General features: G+C 40.4%; 1 protein-coding gene across 3 annotated transcripts in view; it reads left to right on the forward strand.

Moving 5' to 3' along the window:
* Positions 1 to 25,959, forward strand: part of St6gal1 (ST6 beta-galactoside alpha-2,6-sialyltransferase 1) — a 138,769-nt gene that overhangs the window by 95,623 nt on the left and 17,187 nt on the right. For all 3 annotated transcript variants that reach the window (XM_047565245.1, XM_047565246.1, XM_047565248.1), the window contains 3 exons: positions 4,358 to 4,502; positions 8,491 to 9,145; positions 21,252 to 21,349. In XM_047565245.1, coding sequence (XP_047421201.1) covers positions 8,542 to 9,145; positions 21,252 to 21,349 — 702 coding nt within the window. In that variant the 5' untranslated portion in view covers positions 4,358 to 4,502; positions 8,491 to 8,541. The remainder of the gene's footprint in view (positions 1 to 4,357; positions 4,503 to 8,490; positions 9,146 to 21,251; positions 21,350 to 25,959) is intronic.

Consider the following 25,959-nt stretch of genomic DNA (forward strand, 5'->3'; position numbering starts at 1 on the left):
TTGACAACCAATCTAACAAAAGAGTTGAAAGACCTCTACAATGTAAACTACAGAACACTAAAGAATGAAATTAAAGAAGATCTTAGAAGATGGAAAGATCTCCCATGCTTCTGGATAGGCAGAATTAATACTGTCAAAATGGCCATACTACCAAAAGTGTTATAAAGATTTAATGTAATTCCTATTAAAATCCGGATGACATTCTTCATGGAACTAGAAAAAGCAATCATGAAATTCATTTGGAAAAATAAGAAAACCAGAAAAGCCCAAATCCTTAGCAAGAACAGTGAAGCAGTAGGCATCACAATACCAGACCTTAAACTCTACTACAGAGCCACAGTAACAGAAATGACCTGGTATTGTCACCAAAACATATAGACTGATGGTACAGAATAGAAGACACAGAGACAAACCTGCATAAATACAGTTATCTCAAACTAGACAAAGGCAACAAAAACATTCATTAAAGGAAAGATAGCCTATTCAACAAATGGTACTGGGAATTTGTATATAGGAAAATGAAATCAAACCCCCATCTCTCACTCTGCATGAAATTCAACATTCTTTCTTCCAAACATGACTGAGCATTTTTATAGTCACGGTCTAGAGCCTGGCTAGATGTAGGGAACCAGAGATGTCTCAAAGAAAGGAACTCTCAATGGCTGGGACAGATCTGCTATCAAATAAATATCACATGGTTTGATGAGGGCCAGAACAGGCATAGTGGAGTCACAGTGATCTCTGTGGGCCAAGGAAGGTTTCAAAGTCAAGGGGTACTTTAATAGGTGTTGGAGGCTAACTGGGCATAGCCCACTGTGAACAGGGCAGGAAAGGACATTCCTTATAGATGGGACTTTATAAGTATTGCATGAAAGAGAGAAAGTCAAGTAGCAGTCCAAATGCCCCTTATCTTCCCTGTCTCAGTTTTCCTGTTTGTAACATGGGGATAACAATGGCATCCACAGAGTGGGGCATGGTGAGTAATAAATGACATGGCGTGTATAGTACTCATCACGGGCACTGTCCCTTTGGATGTATGATCTTACTTGATTTTGTACATAATCCTATGAGATAGGATCTGTTATTATTCCCATTTTCCAGGTGAATTAACTGAGTTTTAGAGGGTTGAGTCACCCTCCCCGGTGAGAAGGAGAGTTTGGACTCTTCCCTCACATCAGTCTGACTCCAAAGCTTGTACTCTCAATCCCTAAGCTATCGTCAGTGCCTAGCACATAGCTAGTACTAAGTAAATGGCAGCCATTACTGTCATGGTCGCTAGTTTGCCCTTCAGAGCTGAGGGTTCCATCATCACTTCTGCAGCTGGTTGAAAATCACCAGGGCTGCTCTCTCACTGGCAGCAGTGACTATTTTTGGAAGGCCTTCATCACCTACAATACATCTAGATAGACAGTCACATCCCATTTTCTTCAGATGGTTTATTTTTTTAAATCGAGTGGTTTTTATCTTCTTCAGGGCAAGTCTTTCAAGCAGTTGCAATTGACATCACAGAAGAAGAGCTGGGCTTGAGGCACTCTTCTGGTGTCTGTGGTGGAACTCAAACAAAAGTCTCATGTCCCAGCAGTGCATGCATTAGGAGATGGCATGGAACCAGCATCCACATGCAGTAGACATCACCCAAAGGCTGGGTGACTGACGGGGCTAAGACACTGATGACTGAAATACACAGAGGTCTCAAAGGGCTGCTTCACTCAACAAATATTACTGAGCGCCCACTCTATGCCCTGTACTATGTAGTATTTGGAGATACCACTGGCATGAGTGGTGCAAAGGACTGACAAGGCTCCTGTTTACGGAGCTCATGTTTTTATTGGAAGGAAACAGACGGCAATTAATGCATAATATGAATGTACACATCATCATAAATGCTGATGCCACAAAGGAAACCCAGACCTTGAAAAGGGGGATTCCTATCAGAGACATTTCCTGATTCTCCCAGGAGGCTGCCCCCAAACCAGATTCACCTCAATTGACAAGGTGCTGAATTTTTTGACCAAGGACATGATTGCACCTCTCACTTTTTGCCCTGTCGGTCATGCCCAAGTTCTGCCTACCTGCTTGAAAAGCTGGGATTCTCCCCACCTGAAACCCCCCTCACCACCTTCAAAGAAGGATTTTTCTCTTGGTTTGTGGGGTGATGCCTGTTATGAGGTGTTCTCTTAGTTTTCTTAATATTGCATCCCCCAGGACAGGCTTCCAGGCCATCCCCAAATTGTACGTCAAGTTGATACACAGGTTGAGTATATTTTTCCATATTGCTCCAAACAGTTTTACCCTAATCACTCAACTAGCATAGTAAAAGTAATCAAGGAAATCAAACTGATAAGATGAGAATTAATCTCTCATTTTATGTTTGCTCAGTAGTCTTGGGATCTCAAGCATGTGTATTTTTTTTTTTTTTTGGACACTTGGACATGTATAACTTTTCATTGCAATAGTGTATGTACATTTCTGTTTTGCTTTCTTCATTACAGTTTTAAGTATTTTTCTTCCTGTTACATAAATTCACACAATCATTTATATTCTCCCACCATAGATTCTCCCATAGTAAGTTATTGTTATAAATTTAGTTATTAACATATTTTATCATAAATTTTAAATTAAAACCTTTATAGAACTCACATTCTTTTTAAAATTTCATATTCATTTTATTGGTTCTTTTTAGTTAGACATGACAGTAGAATTCATTTTGGAAAAATTATGTCAGATTCATTCCACTGTCTTTCCAACCCCCTCCTTTCCCTTCATTCCCTCTTGTCTAATTTACTGAATATTTATTCTTCCCCTCTCCCCCCTTATTGTGGGTTAGTGTCCACATATCAGGGAAAACATTTTCCCTTTGTGGAACTCACATTCTAATCTCATTAATCCTTTTTCAGTCTTTGCCACAACTGTGTGGGTGGGGAATCATTTTATAATGTGAGGAAACCAAAATATGTAATCTTCTTTTTCTTTTGAATTGTTTATTCAATCTTATTTCCTAGAAGTATGGAACTTGGTCAATAGTCATGAGCTTTTATTTCTATGGTTTGAAAAACTTTCTAGAAGGATTGAATTTAATTTATAATGCTCCTTCAAATGTAATTTAATTATAATCTGCCCAGCAATTGAATTATTATTTTGAAGGCTGCTGACCAATGTAAATTTAATAAACTAGTATCTTAATGTTCTAGTTGCCCCCCTTTTGAGTTTTCTCTCAAAATTAACCATAATGTCATATGCTTGCTAATTGTGTTCTTTGTGAGTTTTCTGTTCATGTTGATTATCTCTTTATTTTGGGAAACTTTTACTGTATTAACCCATTTTGCACTTTGGCTCTTGTTTCCTTCTTATTTTTTTAAAAAAATTTAATAACAGTTATTATTTTTGGTACTGGGAATTGAACCCAGGGATGCTTAACCTCTGAACCGCATCCCCAGCTCTTTTTAATATTTTATTTAGAGGCAGAGTCTCCCTAAATCACTTAGGACCTTACTAAGTTGCTGAGGCTGGTTTTGAATTCACAATCCTCCTGCCTCAGCCTCCTGAGCTGCTGGCTTACAGATATGTACCACAGTGCCTGGCTCTTGTTTTGTTCTTAAATTATAATCATAGTTAGTTGTCATTGTATAGAAGTTGTTAGAATTTTCTTACAATTCAATCAATGAAATTTTTCTTTTGCTATTTTTTTACATCACATCCCCCAAAAGGAAAAAGTTAACAAATACATTTGTATTTTTAGCTTTTTAAAAATTTTATTTTTATATTTTTTAATCTCAAAGAGTAATACATGCACATTTGAGAAATTCTGGGAATGCATAAAATTACAAAAAATGGAATTATTCATTATTCTACCATCCTGAGTGTACATTTCTGAGTACTTCTCTTTCTAATATGTTAAGATATATGTTAAGTGTATTTATTTCTGAACTTGAATAGTGTTTACAGTTTTATAACCTGTTTTTTTAGTTAAAATATACTGATTGAACTTTCACATATCAGTAAATATCCTTTGAAAATAAATAATTCTTTGAATCTCTGTTGTAGTTTATTTGGGGGATGAACCCACTTATCCCTAAGCAGAGACTAATCAAGCCTTTGCCAGGTTGGTTGATGGGGCCAACTTTATCCTTCCAGGACATTCTCCAGCATCAATCTATTTTCTAGGCTCTCCTGCTGTTCAGGGATTCAGAGCATTGCACCTGTAAGAGGCTTTTCACTCTTCTGAAACCCCAAGTCTTCCTGGGTCACACCATAGTCTAGGCTTATGAAAGTACCTATCCATCTTGTTAATATTTAACCCAGTTCTAATAGAAAAATGCTGTCTCCTCCTCTTTAAATTTTTTTTTAACTTTTGCAGATGTTTTTTGATCATCCTGAGAAAAATGATTCTTGGCCTCCAGACCTAATAAAGCAAATCTTCTTCCCATGGAGAACAGTGCTAGCTCCTGAGGACCTGGAGGGCCTACAACTCCTACAACCCCAGGGAGATTAGCCAGAAGCAGGTAAGAAACACCTACAGGTATGGACTGGCAGAGGGGCACATTCCCAAGTAAAACTGTGTGGCAGAGTGCACTGACAAGGATCTCAGGGTCCTGATGTCTGATTAAAGCGTTGCTGGGTTTTCTTTCTTTTCTAGTCCTCTAAACACTGATTCAATGTGGGGCAGGGTAGAGGTAGGTGGGTAGGTGACTTACCTGTTTTTCTGTAAGCTATAAACATAAGATTTGAGTTATTCTATAATTCACTCAGCCTTTTTGAGCACCTGTTATGTGCCAAGCACCACATTTCATATGTATTATGTGCTGATGAGTAGTTCATGGCAGAATTCCTTATTCTAAGATTTTCTTTCAACTGCTTCATTGCCAGCTTGGTCTCTGTAGGTAATAATTTGAGTTGTTATTGTATTTTCTTTCCCAGAAGTCTCATGGTGGTTGTAAATATCCATTGATATAGTCACATGAGTATAATAGTACAATAATCCAATAACCTTAAAAAAACAAAACAAAACTGGGTACTGAACCCAAGGGTGCTCTACCACCGAGCCTACATTTCCAGCCCTTTTTACCCTATTTCGAGATGGGGTCTCGCTAAGTCAGTTGAACTTGTGATCTTGCCTTACTCTCCTGACTCACCTGGATTACAGGCATACCCCACCACACCCAGCTCAATAATCCTTTCGGGGGGCATCCACTCTGTTCCAGGCATTGTGCTGGGTACTGTAGTTCAGAAATGCCAGGAGGAGACATGAAAAGCAAGTATTACAAAGCACTGTTGCAAGCAGCGGACAGGGATAGTGGCCAGTGGCAGTGAGCTCCACTGAAGGTCAAACGCAGAGATTGAGGAAGTGTACATGCCTGGAGGCTTAAGAAATCAGTCAGCATTTCACTGACTGATTCAAATTCAAAACTTGTAGTGTTTTCCCAAAGAATTTATGGAGGAAAGTTTGCTACTCTTTCCCCCCTTCGTTGGGCTGTTTAGATGAAGCTTCTTCTGTCTGTCTTGTTAAAATTGCTTGAGAGATGAAAGAGGGTCCTGCAGCTCTAAGTGCCTATGACCAGAAGCTCCAGCCTACTGGTGGACTTGAAGTCTCACTCAAGGGTGGTATTGAAGGACTGTGAGAGCCCTGAGGTCAAGGTTCAGATGTGTGCTCTGAGGCCATGACCTGCACAGGCCGTGAAGGCTGAGGCCATCTGAGGGTGCCAGGACTGTCCCTGGGCTAGGTTGTATGTGTGGAAACTCATCCCACACAAGGCCCCTCCCTGCCATTTCCTTTCTCGCATACATGTAAAAGTCAAGTTCCAAGTCCACTATTTCCAAATCACTCTTGCAACTTTGAAATTACAAGTATTCCCCAAACCTCATGTTCCTCAGCTATACATGGAGTTCATAAAATCTGTTCTGCTATCTCACCGAGCTATACCGTGTCTTACAAATCCTAACTAATCTGTAAGTGCCCTGGAGTGGTAAAATGAGGTTTGCCATGCTGGCAGATGCTCTGCTTATGATAAAGTGGCTTTTCTGTGATTCACAGATCAAGTTTGCCACTTTAGGTACCCTGATTTCTAAGTTCCTGACGGCCAACAGTGACTTTTCACTGGTCCCAATACAGATCCCTTAATAGAAAGATGATTGATGGGCCTTTAGAATCAGATAGGCCTGGGTTTGAGTCCTGGTAGCACTGATAAGGCAGAGAAACCCTCAGAAAAGTTCTATAACCCTTCTAAGGCTCAGTTCTTCATTTCATAAAACAGAATTGTGAATATCCATAGTGTAATGGTAAAGATTCAATGAGATATGCAGGTAAAGTTTCTACCATGTTGTTGGGTCTCCTTAATACTACTTCTCTAGTTCTTTTTGAGTTGTCATATGGTCATGTGATTATTCATGTTGTGTGGCTGAGGAAATTTAATGCCTCAGTTTCCTAATGATGTAACAAGCCTCTACCTCTCACTTTTTGATCTTATGTTTGAATTCTTCCTGTGTCACTTCCAAAATCTCAACCACCTGGGCTAGGAAACCATCATTCTCAGAGCCACTGGTTCCTAAGATCTAGAACAGTAGGAAATACTGCTTTGGTTGGTACTGTCAGTGAATTCCAAGAATGAGCTGGTTGTCACTTAATTAGAGTCTTGGATGAAGAGCCTGTCTCTTAAGCTGATGAGTCCTGGCCAGTGCTCCATCCCTGCCATCTCTCACTGCCTGTATCACCCCCACATGGCTCTCTTGACAAGGGACTGCCTCTTCCTTCTCTGTCAGAATACCTCCCCTGCCTTTGTTCCTACTTCCAAGTTCATTAACATTTCCTTTTGTTTGGTCCTCTCAAATTTTCACGCGTGAGGTAGGCAAAAATCGGTATCATATAAAACTTAGATGCAGAGATAGTCACCAAGAATGGAAAAAAGAAGCCAGGTTTTGTGAATAGCCAATCCAGTTTTCCTACTGTCTAATCCCTGATATCCTTAGGAGCAACCTTAATGGGAAGGGACTCCAGACTCTTAATGGGTTAGCAAAACACAGGGGCAATTGCTTTGACTTATTATGGTAAATAATGCAGTGATTGACGAGAGAATTTAATGTTTTTCAAAAGATACACACAGTGTTTGAGTTCAAAGTGCTTCCATCTTCTATTCAGTTTCACAATAAATTCTGAGAAAACAAAATGGATCTTTACCCGATATAAAGGGAACTGTTTAGGGTCTATTTGCTTAGTGAGGCTGACTTTTCAGAACTTTCAACACTTCTGTGTAAGGTATAGTAGAAGGAGCTTGGCTTATGGAATCAAGTGCACTTCAGTTTTGAACCTTTCTTAGTTCTGTGATCCTGGGCACTTCCCTTAACCTTTCAGAGCCTCAGGTTGTTGCTAATCTATAAAAATGGAGATTATAGCACCTTCCTGGATGGTGGGTCAGAGCCCATCTGCACAGCTCAGGAGATGTCCTTAAATTAGACTCTGATATGCATGGTGCTCCCTTTAGTTATATGTCACAGTGATTCTGGCCAGGATGAAATTAAATAATATCTACTGTGCTTAATGATGTTTTGTCTCCTTTTCTTTAATTGGCCATATGTCTACTACCTTATCAAGATTTCCTATCCTCTATCATGAAGTGAGTTAGCTGACTTGGTATCTTAAGAGTGTTCTTCTTGCACAAAACTGAGTGTTATGTTGTGAACATAACACTTATTCTTACACGGGAGTCTAACATTACAGCCCTTAGAGAGATGCACCATAAATCTATGGCATCATCCTTGGCAAGAGGTCTTTCTCTGGCTATTTTAAAATAACCCTGGGGCACTGAGGATTTTAGACTCTTGGTTCTGTGATGTAGACCAGTCATCCTGTTCTTTAAATTCTCTTTTTTCAAACGTGCATGTCTTCATCTAACAGAGAGTACAAGGTTCTAGGAACCAAGTGATGCATAAGACGTGGTTCCTTACCTCGAGAAACAAAGAATGAAGCTTCTAGAGGAAGGTAGACAAGGCAACTGGAGACTAAGACTCAGGGCATAGAAGTTGGGAGGGCATAGAAAGCATTCAGGGTTCACAGAGGAAGAAGGGAGTGTCCAAGGAAAAGCTGTGTACATTTAAAGCGCAAACAAAAGCTGAATTTTTCTGAGAGTTGTTTAAGGCTGCATAGTTGGTTGGAGGTATGGCAGGACTGGAATTCACGTCTTCTCACTCTAAATCCTTTGCTTGACCCGTCATCCCCTGTGTACCACTATTTTTTTTTTTTTTTTAGTAGTGGGATTGAATCTCAGGGCGCTTAACCACAGAGCCACATCTCCAGCCCTTTTTATTTTTTTTATTTTGGGACAGGGTCTTGCTAAATTGCTTAGGACTTGCCAAATCGCTGAGGCTGGCTTTGAACTTCCAATCCTTCTGCCTCAGCCTTCTGAGTTGCTGGGATTGCAGGTGTGTGCCACTGTACCTGGTTGCATGCTGCTTTTGAATGTTCTTGTCATCTTTTTTTTTCTTGTTCCACTTTTGTAGGTTTGTTTTCCAGCTCAGAACGGAGTGGCTTCCCTGAACACATCTTTCATTATGATTTACACCAACCTGAAGAAAAAATTCAGCTTCTGTATTGTGGCCTTTCTCCTGTTTGCAGTCATCTGTGTGTGGAAGGAAAGGAAGAAAGGGAGTTACTATGATTCTCTTAAATTGCAAGCCAAGGAATTTCAGGTGTGGAAGAGCCTGGAGAAACTGACCATGAGGTCTGGTTCCAAGTCTGTGTCCTCAGGCAGCACCCAGGACCCACACAGGGGCAGCCAGACCGTTAGCAGTCCCAGGGGCCCAGCCCAGGCCAAACCACAGGTCTTCCAGGTGTGGGACAAGGACAGCTCATCAAAAAACCTTATACCTAGACTGCGAAAGATCTGGAAGAATTATCTGAACATGAACAAGTACAAAGTATCCTACAAAGGGCCGGGGCCAGGTGTCAAGTATAGTGCAGACGCCCTGCGCTGCTACCTTCGGAACCGTGTGAAAGTAGCCATGGTGGAGGCCACAGATTTTCCCTTCAACACCTCTGACTGGAAGGGCTACCTGCCCAAGGAGAATATCAGGACCAACGCGGGGCCATGGCACAAATGTGCTGTTGTCTCGTCAGCAGGATCTTTGAAGTCCTCCCAACTGGGCCAAGAAATAGGTATGTTAAGATTGTTCTCTGAACAGCCAGTACTCCCAGTTAGTGCCTGGGCATATTGATGGTCCTGGAGGAAAGGGCCAAGTGTGGCTTGGTGCACCAGTGGAGCCAGCCCAGAGTGATGTCTTCAAGCATCTTTCTTAGAGTTGGAAGTGCCAAAGGGCTATTTGAAAGGATGTGAATCCAGGTCCCTGGCATCTTTATCACTGAGTAACTTTATTTTCAACTGTTTCAGATATTGCTGTTCTGCAGAGCATTCCATTGGTAAAGTGTTCTATTGCTAGCAATAAGCAATAATCTGCATGAAAACATTTGAAGCGTGGACCTGCATTTGCCGGTTCTCAGATTCTATTGTTTTATCCAAAACATGAGAACTATTTGGGCCTCAACTTCCTGGCTAATTTTCAACTTTTCTCTTTGGGAAAAAAATAATAAGAGCAGGAATTGGGGACTAAGGCCACCTTCAAGGGGTTCATAAGTCCCTAAAATAGCATGCAAAAATATCTGTGGAGTATATAATGTGCCTTCATGCACCAAGTCTCTGTGCATTTCTCAAGGGAGAGAGTCCATAGGTTACATTTATTTTCGGAGGGCTCTGTGACTCCATAAAGGTTTAAGAGTTAAACTGGTCAAAAGTATACACTGGTTGAAAGTACTGGTCAAAATATATCAATTTGCTTTTCCTGAAATCTGTTGTAGCTAATAAAGAAAGTCCACCCATATTGGTGAACTTATACAACAGAGAGCTACTGATTTGCTTAAAGCCCCTTATTTCTCTTATTTTGAGAGAAAATATTTTCCATGACTGTGAAATGAATCAGGTTATAAAGAGAGCAAAGCTCAGGGGCCTTGCTCTTCGGTTAGCCTGGAGGTACTGGAGCAGGTGAGGTCATACATCTCTGTTTTATTTCCTTCCTCTGACTGCCAAGAAAAATGGTCTGAATTCAAGCATGGGCTCTCAAGGAAGAAATGTAGATGTAAATTGGATTTTCTAGAGCAGAAAAAAGTGGTGAGATCACATCTCTACCTCCCCAAATAGGCAGTGCTACTGAACGAAGGCTGCCAAGATGACCAGCCCCACCCCAATACTGACCCTTTGCCTTTTTTGGTTTCTTTTGGACTTTGTTTCTCAAAACTAAGTGTGACTGCTTTTGTTTATCTAGAATAGAACCAAATTTCTTTCAGTACTTTCCCATTTTGCATTAAAAATGCAAAGTGTTAGTGTTCAGAGTTGCCAGGTCTTAGGTGTCTTCCTGTGAAATTATCTTTGTTTACCTGGCTAAGATTGTGTTGACTTTCAGGCAGAGCCTGATCGCTCTTGAATTGATCTCTCTTTATTTTTATATACTCCTTAAAAGTTTGATGACTTAATAATGTGATTGAAACAATCTTTTTTGTGTGCTATTGTAGTGACAACTTAAATACATCCCATGAAAAGATTTTGATCCTGAAATATAACCATTGCATGAAGGATTTCAAATATGACTTTCATAGGGTCTATCTTCTGGGCATTTAATTTAAAAATTTTTTAAGACATTCATTCATTTATTCTTTTTTTGTTCATTCCTGAATTCATCAATAATACAAAGTAGAAACTTAGAATTCAAAGGAGCAGGGCAGAAGATTCTTTGGTGAGCACACAAGTCCCGGGCAGTATAGACTTCCCACTGCATCTGGAATTTGTTGAGCCTGTTCCCAACTGTTGAACATATCAGATAGTGTCTAATTGTTAACCTTATAAACAATACTGCTAACAAGTTTTTTGGTGTAGAAAATGGAAGGAATTACTACCACTCCCTAATGGGAAAATAAGCTCAGGAATGGGGTTAAAAGACCCAAATAAGATAAGTTTTATGGTTATTTTTGTTTTAACTGTTTTTGTCTATTTCAAGATTTTTGACTAGAGAGACTATAATGTACTGTGTCTCTGGTAGTCCTATAAACTGGCTGATGGTGGGCTTAATAATTTTCACTTATTTTTGATAGCTTACTTACACATGTACAGTATCAGATTTGTTGGAAATTTCACTTTAAACAATAACATATTTTAAAACTGCTATCACCAATAGGAGAGACAATCATTGTGTGCCTGCTCTGTGCCCAACATGCCTACTCTTTTAATCTTCCCAGCAGTCCTGAGAGGCAGGTTAGGTAGGTTACGGTTCCCATTTTGCTGATGAGCCAACTGTGGGGGCTCAAGAGATTTGCACCACTGATTGACAGCAGACTGGGATTTGACAATGTCATTTGACTCAAAGACCCCTGTGCTTAGCCCCTCAGCTCCTGTGCCTCATGATGATTATAGCTTAATAGTCAAATGTGGTAGCATTGACCCCTTGCTGTTCTTCTAGGGGAAAGGAGAAGGGCAAGCTGAGTTGAGCAGAGGCGAGAAGCAAAGGCTGTGTGGGAAAGGTGTGAAGTGTGTTTAGGCATCACAGATAATCCCTTCTGGATGGGATGTGAGGCTCAGTGGGTAAAGAGGAGCAAGGAACAAGGCCAGAAAGATAGTTAGGGGTCAGCTCTTACAGCATGTTGACAATCACTGTAAGGACTTTTGGTTTCATTCTTTAAGCCATAGAGAGCTCTGGAAGGTTTTTGCTCAAGGGAGGAACGGAATGGTGTGTGCTTTGGAGTGATTTCTTATTTCTCTCTGAATCCCATTTTCCAAAAGTACTGCTGTGTAATCTCTCCATCGTTAGGGACTATTGTCACACGCAGATAAGAAATGCCAGGTCTGTCTGATAGCTGTAGTGGTGATTTGAGAGGCATGATGAAGTAGAGGAACCAGAATTTAGCGTCTAAACTAGTAATGACTTTGAAGGAGAGGCAGGAAGCAGCGTTTATAGCCCGGAACCAGGCTATACTGTATCACAGGGGAGTGTGCTTCTAGAGGAAGACAGATTCCATTTTGGGTGTATTGAGTTTTTGTGGATTTTTCTGTGTAGATTTCTATGCAGTTGGATATTTGATTTTGAAGAAGGGATCAGAATGGGAGATTGGATTTAGGAGTCTTTGTATGGAGGTAATGTGATAGTTGTAATCTAGGGAAGAGGACTGATTAGAAAACCTAGGCAAGATTTTACATTTTTTTTTTTTTTACGTTTACATAGGGTAATGATGTTTATTTTATTTTTCCCCTCGCCCCCACCCCTCCCACCCCTCTTTTCCCTCTACACAGTCCTTCTTTCCTTCATTCTTACCGCTCTCCTTAGCCTAACTCTAAACCTAACCCTAAACCTAATGCTAGCCCCTCCCACCCCCCATTATATGTCCTCATCCGCTTATCAGCGAGATCATTCATCCTTTAGTTTTTTGAGATTGGCTTATCTCACTTAGCATGATATTCTCCAATTTCGACCATTTGCCTACAAATGCCATAATTTTATCATTCTTCATTGCGGAGTAATATTCCATTGTATAAATATGCCACAGTTTCTTTATCCATTCATCAACTGAAGGGCATCTAGGTTGGTTCCACAATCTGGCTATGGTGAATTGAGCAGCAATGAACATTGATGTGGCTGTATCTCTGTAGTATGCTGATTTTAAGTCCTTTGGGTATAGGCCAAGGAGTGGGATAGCTGGGTCAAATGGTGTTTCCATTCCAAGCTTTCTGAGGAATCTCCACACTGCTTTCCAGAGTGGCTGTACTAATTTGCAACCCCACCAGCAATGTATGAGTGTTCCTTTTTCACCACATCCTCGCCAACACCTATTGTTGCTTGTATTCTTGATAATCGCCATTCTAATTGGGGTGAGATGAAATCTTAGGGTAGTTTTGATTTGCATTTCCCTTATTACTAGGGATGTTGAACATTTTTTCATATATCTGTTGATTACTTGTACATCTTCTTCTGTGAAGTGTCTGTTCATTTCCTTAGCCCATTTGTTGATTGGATTATTTGTATTCTTGGTGTAGAGTTTTTTGAGTTCTTTATAGATTCTGGAAATTAGCGCTCTATCTGAGGTATGGTTGGCAAAGATATTCTCCCACTCTGTAGGCTCTCTCTTCACATTTCTGATAGTTTCCTTTGCTGAGAGAAAGCTTTTAAGTTTGAATCTATCCCAGTTGTTGATTCTTGCTTTTATTTCTTGTGCTATGGGAGTCCTGTTAAGGAAGTCTGATCCTAAGCCAACAAGTTGAAGATTTGGACCTACTTTTTCTTCTATAAGATGCAGGGTCTCTGGTCTGATTCCGAGGTCCTTGATCCATTTTGAGTTGAGTTTTGTGTAGGGTGAGAGATAGGGGTTTAATTTCATTCTATCGCATATGGTTTTCCAGTTTTCCCAGCACCATTTGTTGAAGAGGCTATCTTTTCTCCAATTGCATATTGTTGGAACCTTTGTCTAGTATGAGAAAATTGTATTTATTTGGGTTTGTGTCCATGTCCTCTATTCTGTACCATTGATCTACCTGTCTATTTTGGTACCAATACCATGCCGTTTTTGTTACTATTGCTTTGTAGTAGAGTTGAAGATCTGGTATTGCAATACCCCCTGCTTCGCTCTTGCTACTGAGGATTGCTTTAGCTATTCTAGGTTTTTATTCTTCCAGATGAATTTCATAATTGCTTGCTCTATTTCTGCAAGGTACATCATTGGGATTTTAATTGGAATTGCATTGAATCTGTATAGCACTTTAGGTAGTATAGCCATTTTGACGATATTAATTCTGCCTATCCAGGAACATGGGAGATCTTTCCATCTTCTAAGGTTTTCTTGAATTTCTTTCTTTAGTGTTCTGTAGTTCTCATTGTAGAGGTCTTTCACCTCTTTTGTGAGATTGATTCCCAAGTATTTTATTTTTTTCGATGCTATTGTGAATGGGGTAGTTTTCCTAATTTTTCTTTCCAAAGATTCATCACTTATGTATAAAATGCATTGGATTTATGAGCATTGATCTTGTAACCTGCTACTTTACTGAATTCACTTATGAGTTCTAAAAGTTTTCTGGTGGAATTTCCAGGTTCCTCTAAATATATAATCATGTCATCAGCGAACAGGGATAGTTTGAGTTCTTCTTTTCCTATTCGTATCCCTTTAATTTCTTTGGTTTGTCTGATTGCTCTGGCTAGAGTCTCAAGGACGATGTTGAATAGAAGCGGTGAAAGAGGGCATCCCTGCCTTGTTCCAGTTTTTAAGGGGGAATGCTTTCAGTTTTTCACCATTTAGAATGATATTAGCCATGGGCTTAGCGTAGATTGCCTTTATAATGTTTAGGAATGTTCCCACTACCCCAATTTTTTCTAGTGTTTGAGCATGAAGGGATGTTGTATTTTATCGAATGCTTTTTCTGCATCTATTGAAATAATCATGTGATTCTTAACTTTAAGTCTGTTGATATGGTGAATGACATTTATTGATTTCCGAATGTTGAACCAACCTTGCATCCCTGGGATAAAACCCACTTGATCGTGGTGCACTATCTTTTTAATATATATTTGTATGCGATTTGCTAAAATTTTGTTGAGAATTTTTGCATCGATGTTCATTAAGGATATTGGTCTGAAATTTTCTTTCCTCGATGTGTCTCTGTCTGGTTTAGGTATCAGGGTGATATTGGCTTCATAGAACGAGTTTGGTAGGGTTCCCTCCTCTTCTATTTCATGGAATAGTTTGAGGAGTATTGGAATGAGCTCTTCTTTAAAGGTTTTGTAGAACTCGGCTGAGAACCCATCTGGTCCTGGACTTTTCTTTGTTGGTAGGCTTTTGATGACCTCTTCTATTTCATTGCTTGAAATTGGTTTATTTAAGTTGTGTATATCCTCCTCATTCAGTTTAGGTAGTTCATATGTCTCTAGAAATTTGTTGATGTTTTCGAGGTTTTCTGTTTTGTTGGAGTATAGATTTTCGAAATAGCTTCTAATTATGTTTTGTATTTCACTCGTGTCTGTTGTGATGTTTCCTGTTCATTCCGAATTTTAGTAATTTGAGTTTTCTCCCTCTTTCTCTTTGTTAGTGTGGCTAAGGGTTTATCAATTTTATTTATTTTTTCAAAGAACCAACTATTTATTTTGTTAATTTTTCCGATTGTTTCTTTTGTTTCGATTTCGTTGATTTCGGCTCTGATTTTAACTATTTCCTGTCTTCTACTACTTTTGGTATTGGTCTGCTCTTCTTTTTCTAGTGCTTTGAGCTGTAGTGTTAAGTCGTTTATTTGTTGATTTCTACTTCTTTTTTTGAATGCACCCCATGAAATAAATCTTCCTCTAAGTACTGCTTTCATAGTGTCCCAGAGATTTTGATATGATGTGTCTTTGTTCTCGTTTACTTCTAAGAATTTTTTTATTTCCCTCCTGATGTCTTCTGTTATCCATTCATCATATAAAAGTGTATTATTTAGTCTCCAGGTATTGGAGAAGTTTCTGTTTTTTATTCTGTCATTTATTTCTAATTTCAATCCATTATGATCTGATAGAGTACAAGGTAGTATCTCTATCTTCTTGTATTTGCTAACAGTAGCTTTGTGGCATAAAATATGGTCTATTTTAGAGAAGGATCCATGTGCTGCTGAGAAGAAAGTGTATTCATTCTTTGTTGGATGGTATATTCTATATATGTCCGTTAAGTCTAAATTGCTGATTGTGTTGTTGAGATCTATAGTTTCTTTATTCAATTTTTGTTTGGACGATCTATCCAGTGGTGAGAGAGGTGTGTTAAAATCGCCTAGTATTATTGTGTTGTGGTCTATTTGATTTCTGTAATTGAGAAGGATTTGTTTGACGTACGTGGATGAGCCAATGTTCGGGGCATAGATATTTATGATTGTTATGTCTTGCTGATTTATGCTTCCCTTAAGCAGCATGTAATGTCCTTCTTTATCCCTTCTGACTAGTTTTGGTTTGAAGTCCACATTATCTGAGATGAGGATGGATACTCCAGCTTTTTTGCTGTGTCCGTGTGCATGGTGTGTTTTTCCCCATCCTTTCACCTTTAGTCTATGGGTGTCTCTTTCTATGAGATGAGTCTCTTGCAGGCAGCATATTGTTGGATTTTTCTTTTTAATCCAATCTGCCAGTCTGTGTCTTTTGATTGATGAATTCAGGCCATTGACATTCAGGGTTATTATTGTGATATGATTTGTATTCCCAGTCAATTGACTCATATTTGTTTTTGACATGATTTGGTTTCTCCTTTATTTGGCTATTCCTTTAGGCTAGCGCCTCCTGTTGCTGATTTGCATCGTTGTTTTTCATCTCTTCCTCATGGAATATTTTGCTGAGAATGTTCTGTAATGCTGGCTTTCTTTTTGTAAATTCCTTTAGCTTTTGTTTATCATGGAAGGATCTTATTTCATCGTCAAGTTTGAAGGTAAGTTTTGCTGGGTATAAGATTCTTGGTTGGCATCCGTTTTCTTTCAGGGCTTGGTATATGTTGTTCCAGGCCCTTCTAGCTTTTAGGGTCTGGATTGAAAAATCTGCTGATATTCTTATTGGTTTCCCTCTGAATGTAATTTGATTCTTTTCTCTCGCGGCCTTTAAAATTCTGTCTTTATTTTGTATGTTAGGTATTTTCATAATAATGTGCCTTGGTGTGGGTCTGTTGTAATTTTGTATGTTTGGAGTTCTATAAGCCTCTTGTACTTGGTTTTCCATTTCATTCTTCAGATTTGGGAAATTTTCTGTTATTATTTCATTGAATAGATTGTTCATTCCTTTGGTTTGTTTCTCTAAGCCTTCCTCAATCCCAATAATTCTTAAATTTGGCCTTTTCATGATATCCCATAATTCTTGTAGATTCTGTTCATGATTTCTTACCATCTTTTCTGTTTGACCAACTTTGCTTTCAAGATTAAATAATTTGTCTTCAATGTCTGAGGTTCTGTCTTCCAGGTGTTCTATCCTATTGGTTATGCTTTCTATGGAGTTTTTAACTTGGTTTATTGTTTCCTTCATTTCAAGGATTTCAGTTTGGTTTTTTTTCAGTATCTCTAACTCTTTATTGAAATGATCTCTTGCGTCCCGTATTTGGTCTTTTAACTGTTGATTGGTGCGATCATTTAATGCCTGCATTTGCTCTTTCATCTCCTCCTTCAATGCCTGCATTTGCTCTTTCATCTCCTCATTAGCTTCCCTGATCGTTTTAATTATGTACATTCTGAACTCCCTTTCTGACATTTCTTCTGCTGTGCTGTCATTGGGTTTTATTGATGTAGTATCTAGGTTTGTTTGGGACATTTTCTTCCCTTGTTTTCTCATATTGGTCAGTTGTCAGTGGGACCCTGAGATATTGCAGTTTTCCGCTATTGGCTTATAGTGTCCTGGTAGATTTCCAGTGTATCACCTCCCAGCCTTCAGTAGCCTGATGTCTTGGAGGAATCTGATAAAGCAGCTCATCCGAAGAAAACTGCCCCTAGCCCCCTACTGGTTCCACGGTTTGGAACTGGCTCTGTGTGGAAATGCTCTCACTGTGGGCCTGCACCGTGCAGCTGGGCGTGTGGGAGGAGCCCACTGCCGGAGTGTGGAAGGCTACCTTGGGAAGACTCTAGCTGCCCTGCCCGGCTCCAATAAACCGCCTCTATCTGGGCCTGCCACCCGGGCTGAGCTCTACCCAGTGGGCAGACTCACCCGTGGCTCTATTTCAGTCCGAGTCTCTCAATGCCTCCCCTTCTTAACTCCTGGGTTCTGGAGCGACTGGGGGTGCAGTCTCCCTCTAGGCCGCCATCTTGGATCACCCCCAAGATTTTACATTTTAAGAGCAGGGAAAGAGCAAAGGTCAAACAGAAAAATTCAGAAGGACCAGAGAGAGAAAGAAACTTAGGGAGGAACAGGTGAGTACCATGATAGAAGGCAAAGGGAAATAGCCGCCACATCAGAATTTGCAGAGTTTGGGCATGTTCTTTGGCAGAATGAGGACTGAGAAGACAACCTTACATTGAATTGCTCAGAGAATGTGATTGGTTATGTCTGAATTCACCAAACTGTCTGTGTAAGGGGCCAGATGGTATATATTTTCTGCTTGGAGAGCCATAGAGTGTCTATACAAGTACTTGACTTTGCTGTTGTAGTGCAATAGCAGTCATGGGCAGCAGTAATAAATGAATGGGCCTGGCTGTGTTCCAATGAAACTTTATTTATAAAAATGAGGGATGGGCCAGATTTGGTTGCAGGCCATAGTTTCCTAACCCTGATCTATAGTATATGTAATTTCTCCTACCATAATTAGAATGTAGTCCTCCATAATATATGATTCTTAAAGCTAATTGGAAAATATAAAAAATGTTTGGTGAAAAATTGTGATAGAATTTCTTTATCATAATTTTTAGTTAATAAATTTCTATACCCGGAGACAAGAGATTTTTATCTATTTATGAATTTACTAACTTGAGCTGTTTCGGTTGAATTTTTAGAAGTAATTGTGTCATCTGCATATAGCGATGCATTTATATATACATTTTTTTTCTTCTCTAAGTTCTAATTCTAAGTTAAGGAGAAGTAGTGACTGGCTCCTGTTTTCTGCTTGCCTGACTTGTTTGCTGGTATTCTGTTAGTTTTGTTTTTTCTTGATGATTTCCTGAAGGCCTTTTGAGTTTGAAAGTTCTTCAACCTCCAGTTGATTTGGCAAACAAGGATCCCAGCCCTTTTCTTTGTGATACCAAGCCAGTGACCTTTTTCATAGTTTTTGTCTTTGATTATTGTTGCGTTTTAAAAAATCAAATCCAAACTTCATACCAGACCTTCCTAGCCCTGCGCCGTTTGATTCCTGCTGACCTCTTTTCTGTATCTTTGGTGTTTCTTCCTTTCACTCACTCATCTGCAGCCAAGTCCTTGCCCCTCTCTTGGTCTTAACACTTATCCTCTTTCCATGCCTGGCCAACCTTTGGGGCTCAGCTCCTAGGTATTCCCTGAATCACTATTCTAACAAAAGGGTTTTCCTCAGTGTTTCTGTCACACAGCTCACTTTATTTGTGTCAGTACTGATCACAATCTGTAACTATATTACACATAGGTTGTCGTGCAATAGAATGTAAGGTCTGTGAGGTAAAAATTAGTCTTTCTTACTCACAAACACTATCTCCAGTGCCTAGAACTGTGCCTGGCGTACAGTAGGCGTGAATGAAAGATTCTCCTTGCTTATGGTCATCATCAAGGACCTATCCTAAGCCTTCTGTGCTGGGTATTCTCCATTTGCCCTTTCCACCTCATCCTCCATTCTTTCCCATCTGCATCTGTTCCCTGGAAGTTGAAATTTTGCACTGGGTCAAATCTAGCTTCGATTTGAAACTGGCCAGGAGAAGCACCATCTTGAAGCGGAGATGGAGAGTGTCCCCAGGTGTGCCCTGCAGGGTTTCCTCAGACTCTTTACTGAGGTTCTCTGTCCTGTCAGGCAGCCCTATCAGTCTCTGACCTCTCCTTCTTCCCCTTCAAGCCAACAAGAGTGAAAGCAAGGAGGAAAGAGAGGTTGGGATGTTGATTCCCTTAGCCTCCTTCTTGCTGCCTGGATGTAGCAGTAGCTGTGTTCTTCTCCTGAAGACCACAGCTCTTGACAGTGACCATCCTTAGCTCAGGGTCTCTGTTCCTAGCACAATATTACACATGGGGATAGTAATGGCAGCCAGCCCTAGGGTAGTATAGCAGTCAGCTCTGGGAATTAGTTCATTCCATGTTGATTTTCTTAAACTGTACTCACAGTGTTATAAATAGTCCTTTTATGAAGCTCTCAGTTACTTAACTGGATTCTCACCAATAATTTATTCATCTGTGGGATGATAAAGTTGACTAAATGCAGTTTCTGATGGAGCTGCATCTCATGTGACTACTACCGATCACTTTTCAAACCAGCGACTGATTCTCACAAAGCTTGTTGTAATTGAGTTGTGTCAAGATGTACCTACTGTCCTGTTTGCTGTCCAATGTTCCTGCTCAGTAAGCTGATGAAATTTGGACCATCATCTCATATGACTTTCAAACCACTTTGATGACTTTTTGTCCAAGGATTGGGGATAGGGCTGAGTTGTTTCTGTGAAGGAGGTGATTAGATGGATTCTTGAGGTTTAGGATATACTCTGGAATTAAAACAAAGAGGGAGGTTCCTCCGATCTTAATATCGTAGCATCCCCTTTTCGGATCATCTTATATTGAACCAAATGCTTTTTGTCTCTCAATTCCATCTGTGTAGATAAAGAACAAGCCCATGAAAGCACACATGGAAGAAAATGGGACAATAGATAATTGGACTGAGCCCCACCTCTGGTGCAGATTTTAATGGTGACCCCCAAACTTGCTTGATCAAGTAAGGTTAGGATGAACTCTTGTGAGATGACTTGTAAGAGACTCAGGGCTGGGATGGTTCTTAAAGGTCATCACTTCCCTCCCCCATCAGATTGGTCAGCTTCTTCAAGTCTTACAAACTCTGCTTAAATAGCTTCAAGGAGGTAGGACCCAGGTGTTTTTGAGATGGTCTGTTTGATCTTGACTGAATTTAATGCTCCATATTCTTTCTGAAAAAGTGTTTATTAAAACAAAACAAAACAAAACAGAAAACATGGAGTTGAGTTTAGCACTCTGATCTCCTATTCCATTTCTGCTGCACCAGGTTTATGGCCCTTGAGAGGGCCTCAGGTTCCTGAGTGGAACACTTAGTGTGTTTCGGATGCCACAGTGAATCTCTTCCATTTGCTGAAAATTGCACATTTTTTTTGGAGTGCAGTAGCTACTTTGTACTTGTGGGATAGACTGCGTATATGGTAGTGTCTTTATTTTCCTGAGGGAAATAGAAATATGATCTACTGTTAATACCTAGAGAACATTTGGTTTTTTCCTTTGATAACTGGAGTAGTGACTCCACTATAAAGAGCATGCTGGCCCTGTTCACTTTTCTGTTGTGCCCCAGCACCCTGGTGCCACTGGATGGGTTTCATGAATGAATGGTATGGACCCCACAAGATTCTGTAGTGACTGACAGACAGGCAGTCACCTCGGTCTACGACCTTTACCTGAGCACCACACAAATATTCCATTTCCCCTGAGTAACACGAGGGGATAAAGATCAGGAAGTAGTATTGTCTCGCTCCCTCCCCTTCCTCCTGCCTTTTCTCCTTCCTTTCCTTCTCTCTTCCTGCATCTTGCCAGCACTCAGAACATCTTTTCTACTTTCTTGTGGTTTACAGATGATCATGATGCAGTCTTGAGATTTAATGGAGCACCCACGGCCAACTTCGAGCAAGATGTGGGCACAAAAACCACCATTCGCCTGATGAACTCTCAGGTAAAATTTCTTCTGTGCAGATAGGGTGTGAGAGGGAGACCACACAGAGCTCCAAAGCAGAATGTATCCACCAGGAGCCCATCAAAGTGCCAGCTTAATTAAGTCTCTTAACCTTCCAGAGTCCCAGATTCTTCACTGGAGGAGGAGACAGTGATTCCATGACCCAACTGTGGGATATGGTCATAAGAAAACCCCATTGTATTAGTCTGTAGTAATGGAAGTGTCTTAGACCCAGGAAAGAGATTTCTGCTGTCCCTGTAGCTGAGGGCTTACCTGGGGTGTGTATGAAAGAAAACAGAGCAGAGGACATCTAGAGGAGAGTGAGGAGTATTTTGAAAAGTAAATGAAAAAATATATGTGAGAGTGCTTTATGAGCTGAGAAATGTTATGCAAGTATCCTAAGACATCCTCACTACTTGATCATGTGTGATATATCCTAGACTTCATGCATTACTGCACAAATTTCCACAGGTAATTAGGTTCCTGAACTATTTCCAGGTAGCACATGTTGATTTCTCAATACCAACAGAAAGTGAGGAAATATTCTTGCCCCAAAGTTCTGTTAATAGATTTAATGAGAGGGAAAAACTGGATTATACACCTATCAAAAATCATAGGATAGTTAGGTGTGGTGACTCACCTGTAGCCTTGGCTACTCAGGAAGCTGTGGAGGAGGATCACCTGAGCCCAAAGGTTTGAGGTCACCCTGGGCAATGTAGCCAGAACCTGTCTCAACTCCAAAACCAAGCAAACCAAAACAATGCATGATAGGGCTGCAGATTCACTCACGACCACTGATGTTTGCCTTTTTTTGAGTGAGAATATGAGTGTTGGGTGTTCTTGTGTAAATGTTTAATTCTATATTCCTGCCTATGACTTGGGGGCATGGGGTGAATCATGGAACTGATTAGAAACGCCAAGTCAGCACTTTCCTGGTGGAATGTGCATTTCTGCTTTCCTGTGGAGGGTTCTACCTCTTACGTCTTTCTCTGTACTTCCTGACTTCTAGCCGTTCACCAGCTGAGCTGAAGCTACTTCCTGCACAGCAAACTTCACTGGAGGCCCATAGCCCTAAGAACCCTTTTGTAATGTGATGGGGGTTGAGAACTTGACCATCTTGTGTTTTGTTCTTCCTCTAAAACCTTTTTTTTTTAAAAAAAAAGAGATTTTTTTTTTTATCATTGTAGCATCCTAGGTACACAGTAGTCTCTAGGTACTTGCAATGCCTGTGTGCTGTTACACCTAATATTTGGGGTTTTTATATTACCTTTATTAGTACCAGAATAGTGAGATTTGAAAGAAATGGTTTGGTTAGCAAGAGACTCTCTGAAGCAAGTGACCTCTGGGCTTGACTTTGAAAAATGGTCAGTATTTGGAGAAATAGCAATAGAGAGGCATTATAGAAAATGGAATTGGCAGGCAGAGATGCACAGAAAGTAAGGGAGACATTCACAGCCCTGGCTACGCTGGAGGAAGGATTCCCATTGCCCTGTTCAGGGAGATGAGGCTGGACCTTCATGGCTGCTCAGACTCTGGCAAGCCTGGAAATTCAGAAAGGAGTTAGGAACAGGTTTTTCCCCTTTCCCTTCTCATGCCCTGGTCACAGAAATTCTGGAGCCGGAGAGCACTTTAGGGAACACAAACACCTAGCTTCTCTGTGTGTGTGAGGTGCACATCAATATCTGGGAAGGAAGTTTTATTTATCTTCCATTTATTCATTCAGCAAATATGCTTGGTATTGCCTCCAGTGTAGCAGTCAGTATGTGGCCTCTGCAGTTAGCCTGCCTGGGAATGAAACCCAACTCTGTCTCTCACTACCTAAATGATTATGCCCAAATTACCTATGCTTCAATTTACTCATCTCTAAAGAGGAGGGGGAAATAATAGCATTTTCCTTGCAGAACTGTTGTAAGATAGAAATAAGAATAATCTATGCAAAGCACTTAGAACAGTACCCGGCACATATGTCAATAAATCATGACTGCTCTTACTATTTATATATGCAGACACTGAGATGAGAGTGGAAGATACAGTGGCAAACAAAACAGACTCAGCCTCGGTTCCCACATTGCCTACAGATTCAATCCAATAATTGTACAAATAAATCTCAAGTTGCAATGGATAATTTCAGAAAAGAGAGTCAAGGTGTTAGGAGATTCCATAACGGGGACATTTGAACTGTTCATGGAAGTGAGGATGGTTTCTTGGAGGTGACACTTAGCTGTGTAGGGGGAGTAAGAGTAGATGATAAAAAGGTTGGAAAACATGATTTTCAATAAGAACAGCATAGGCAAGGTCCTGTGTGGAAGGAGCAGCAGAGAGGAAGGAGTAGGGGTAGGAAGAGGTGGGTGGATGTGGGGGGCATGGTGAGAGATGAAGCTAAAAGTAAGAAGTCAAGCCATAATGCTATGCCAAAGTTTCTTTGCTAGGCATAAGATTTACATTTTGCAAACAGTAGTATCTTCCATCTGACCAGAGAGGCTGCAGTAGATAGACACAGGAACTTTTCTTATAGTCTGTACTACAAATGCTGGTAGCTTGTAACAGAGTGGGAGGTAAAGGTGAATGTGAGAAAAATGGATCTAAGAGCTACTGGGCATGTGCAGTCAACAGGCTTTAGTGTTGGAGTGGGTGTGAGATGTGAAAGGAGCAAAGGTGCAGCTTGGCTTCTGGCCTGTGTAACTGAACAGCCAAAATTCCCGCCTTTGGAGGTACTTGAAAGTGTGTTGGGTAGTGAGGGTGAGAGTCAAGGAGGAAGACAGAGATAACAAAAAATATGCTTCTAGATGTGTTTGGTCTGAGCTACCTCTTAGATGTGAAGAGAGGTCAAGTAGGCATTTGTCCAAATAGTGCTGAGGTTTAGTGGACAGGTCTGGGCAGGAGAGGAGAACCTGTGAACTGTGTGTATGTGTGTGGATAAAGCAACAGGATTGAATGAGAGCCCTAGAGAGGGCATAGGGAGGAAAGAGGTCCTACCCATGAGCTTTGGGTGACAAAAACAGAGAGGAGGAGGGAGTGGGGAATAGTGCCAGATGCTGCTGAGGAGCCAATGTAGGTGAAGACTGAAAAGCAGCTGCTCTCTGGAGCAGACTAGAGGTCTCTGGTAACCTTAGCAAATACCATCTGGGGAAAATGAGGAAGCCAGAAGCCAACTGGGTTATACTGAGGGGTTGAGAGGGCAAACATAGACGGTTTTTTTCCCCCAAAATTCTGACTCTAAAACAGAGGAGAGATAGGGCAACTGGTGGAGAAAGTTAAGACTTCCATGGCCTGTTTTTATTCTTTCCATCTTTTAGATTGGAGAGAACCGAGTATATTTAAAAGCCAGTGGTAGGGGGAGAATTCTGGAAACATGGCAGAGGAGGAAGCTCTACAGTTTCCCCACAACCATCACCCTGCGGAATCTGTCTGATGTCTCCCTGTTGTGGGACTTTGGAGTCCAAAGTTAGCTTGAAACCTCCAGGGAAAGATTTGGATGATAAATTATGGTTAATTTCAATCCATCTCTGCTGTTAGCATATAACAACCACCCATCCTGTCCCTTTGCCCTGGGACAGGCATCTGTGCACATGCTCCTACAGCAGACTAGACATGGCCTCTAGGAGACAGATTGGGAAAATGCACCTATCCTTCAAATATTAGAGATCTGTTCTCTGATTACTAATAGCTGCTTCTTATTACAGAGGTATAGAAGAAGAATAGATAACCACCAATCATTATTTACCCACCTCCCATTGTTATGAACACTTTCTCCTCTGGCTGAAGAGAATTTCAGGAGATTTAAAGACCTGGTAGCTCCTCTTGCCCATACCCCGTTTACTTTTCTCCCTTAGACTTCTGGGAACCAGACATATGAAAACTAGTTCACTTAAAACAACTGCAAGGGCTGGGGTTGTGGCTCAGTGGTAGAGTGCTTACCTAGCATACTTGAGGCACTGAGTTCGATCCTCAACACCACATATAAATAAATGAATAAGATGAAGGCCCATCAACAACTAAAAGAAATATATTTTTTAAAAAAACTGCAAATATGGAATAGCTGCATACTACTACAAGTATGTGAGATAAACAACTAATAAAGAAAAAGTTTATTTTTTATTTTTACAGACTTCATTTGATTCATTGTACACAAATGGGTACATCTTTGACTCACACTTTGAAGGTTGAGTCCATGATCAGTTGATTTCATTGCTTTTGGGCCTGTGCTGAGGCAGCATATCAGAGTGGAGAGCGTGGAGTGGAGCAGAGCTGCTCACTTCATGGCTGGGACCTCAGAAAAAGAGAAGGAGAAAGGGGCCTGGGTAATTCAACATTTTGTTTTCTCTGTAATTTAAGAGCATTTAAAAATTTTTAGTTCATGTTTTTGGACATACAGTTATACAGATGTAATTTTATGACATCAGCACTTGAAAGGGGTAAAGATGGAGGTGTTAAAGGGGCAGCATTTTTGTATGTTAGTGAAGTTAAGTTGGTGTAAGTGGAAATTAGAGTGTTGTAACTTTAGGTTATTAAATGTAATCCCCATGTTTACCAGTTTCCGTTTTGTTATTGATTTCTAGGTTTGTCCTATTTTGGTCAGAGAAGATGTTTTGAATGATATCTATCTTTTA

The sequence above is a fragment of the Sciurus carolinensis genome, chromosome 9 (genome assembly GCF_902686445.1).
Source record: "Sciurus carolinensis chromosome 9, mSciCar1.2, whole genome shotgun sequence".
NCBI classification, from domain to species: Eukaryota; Metazoa; Chordata; class Mammalia; order Rodentia; family Sciuridae; genus Sciurus; species Sciurus carolinensis.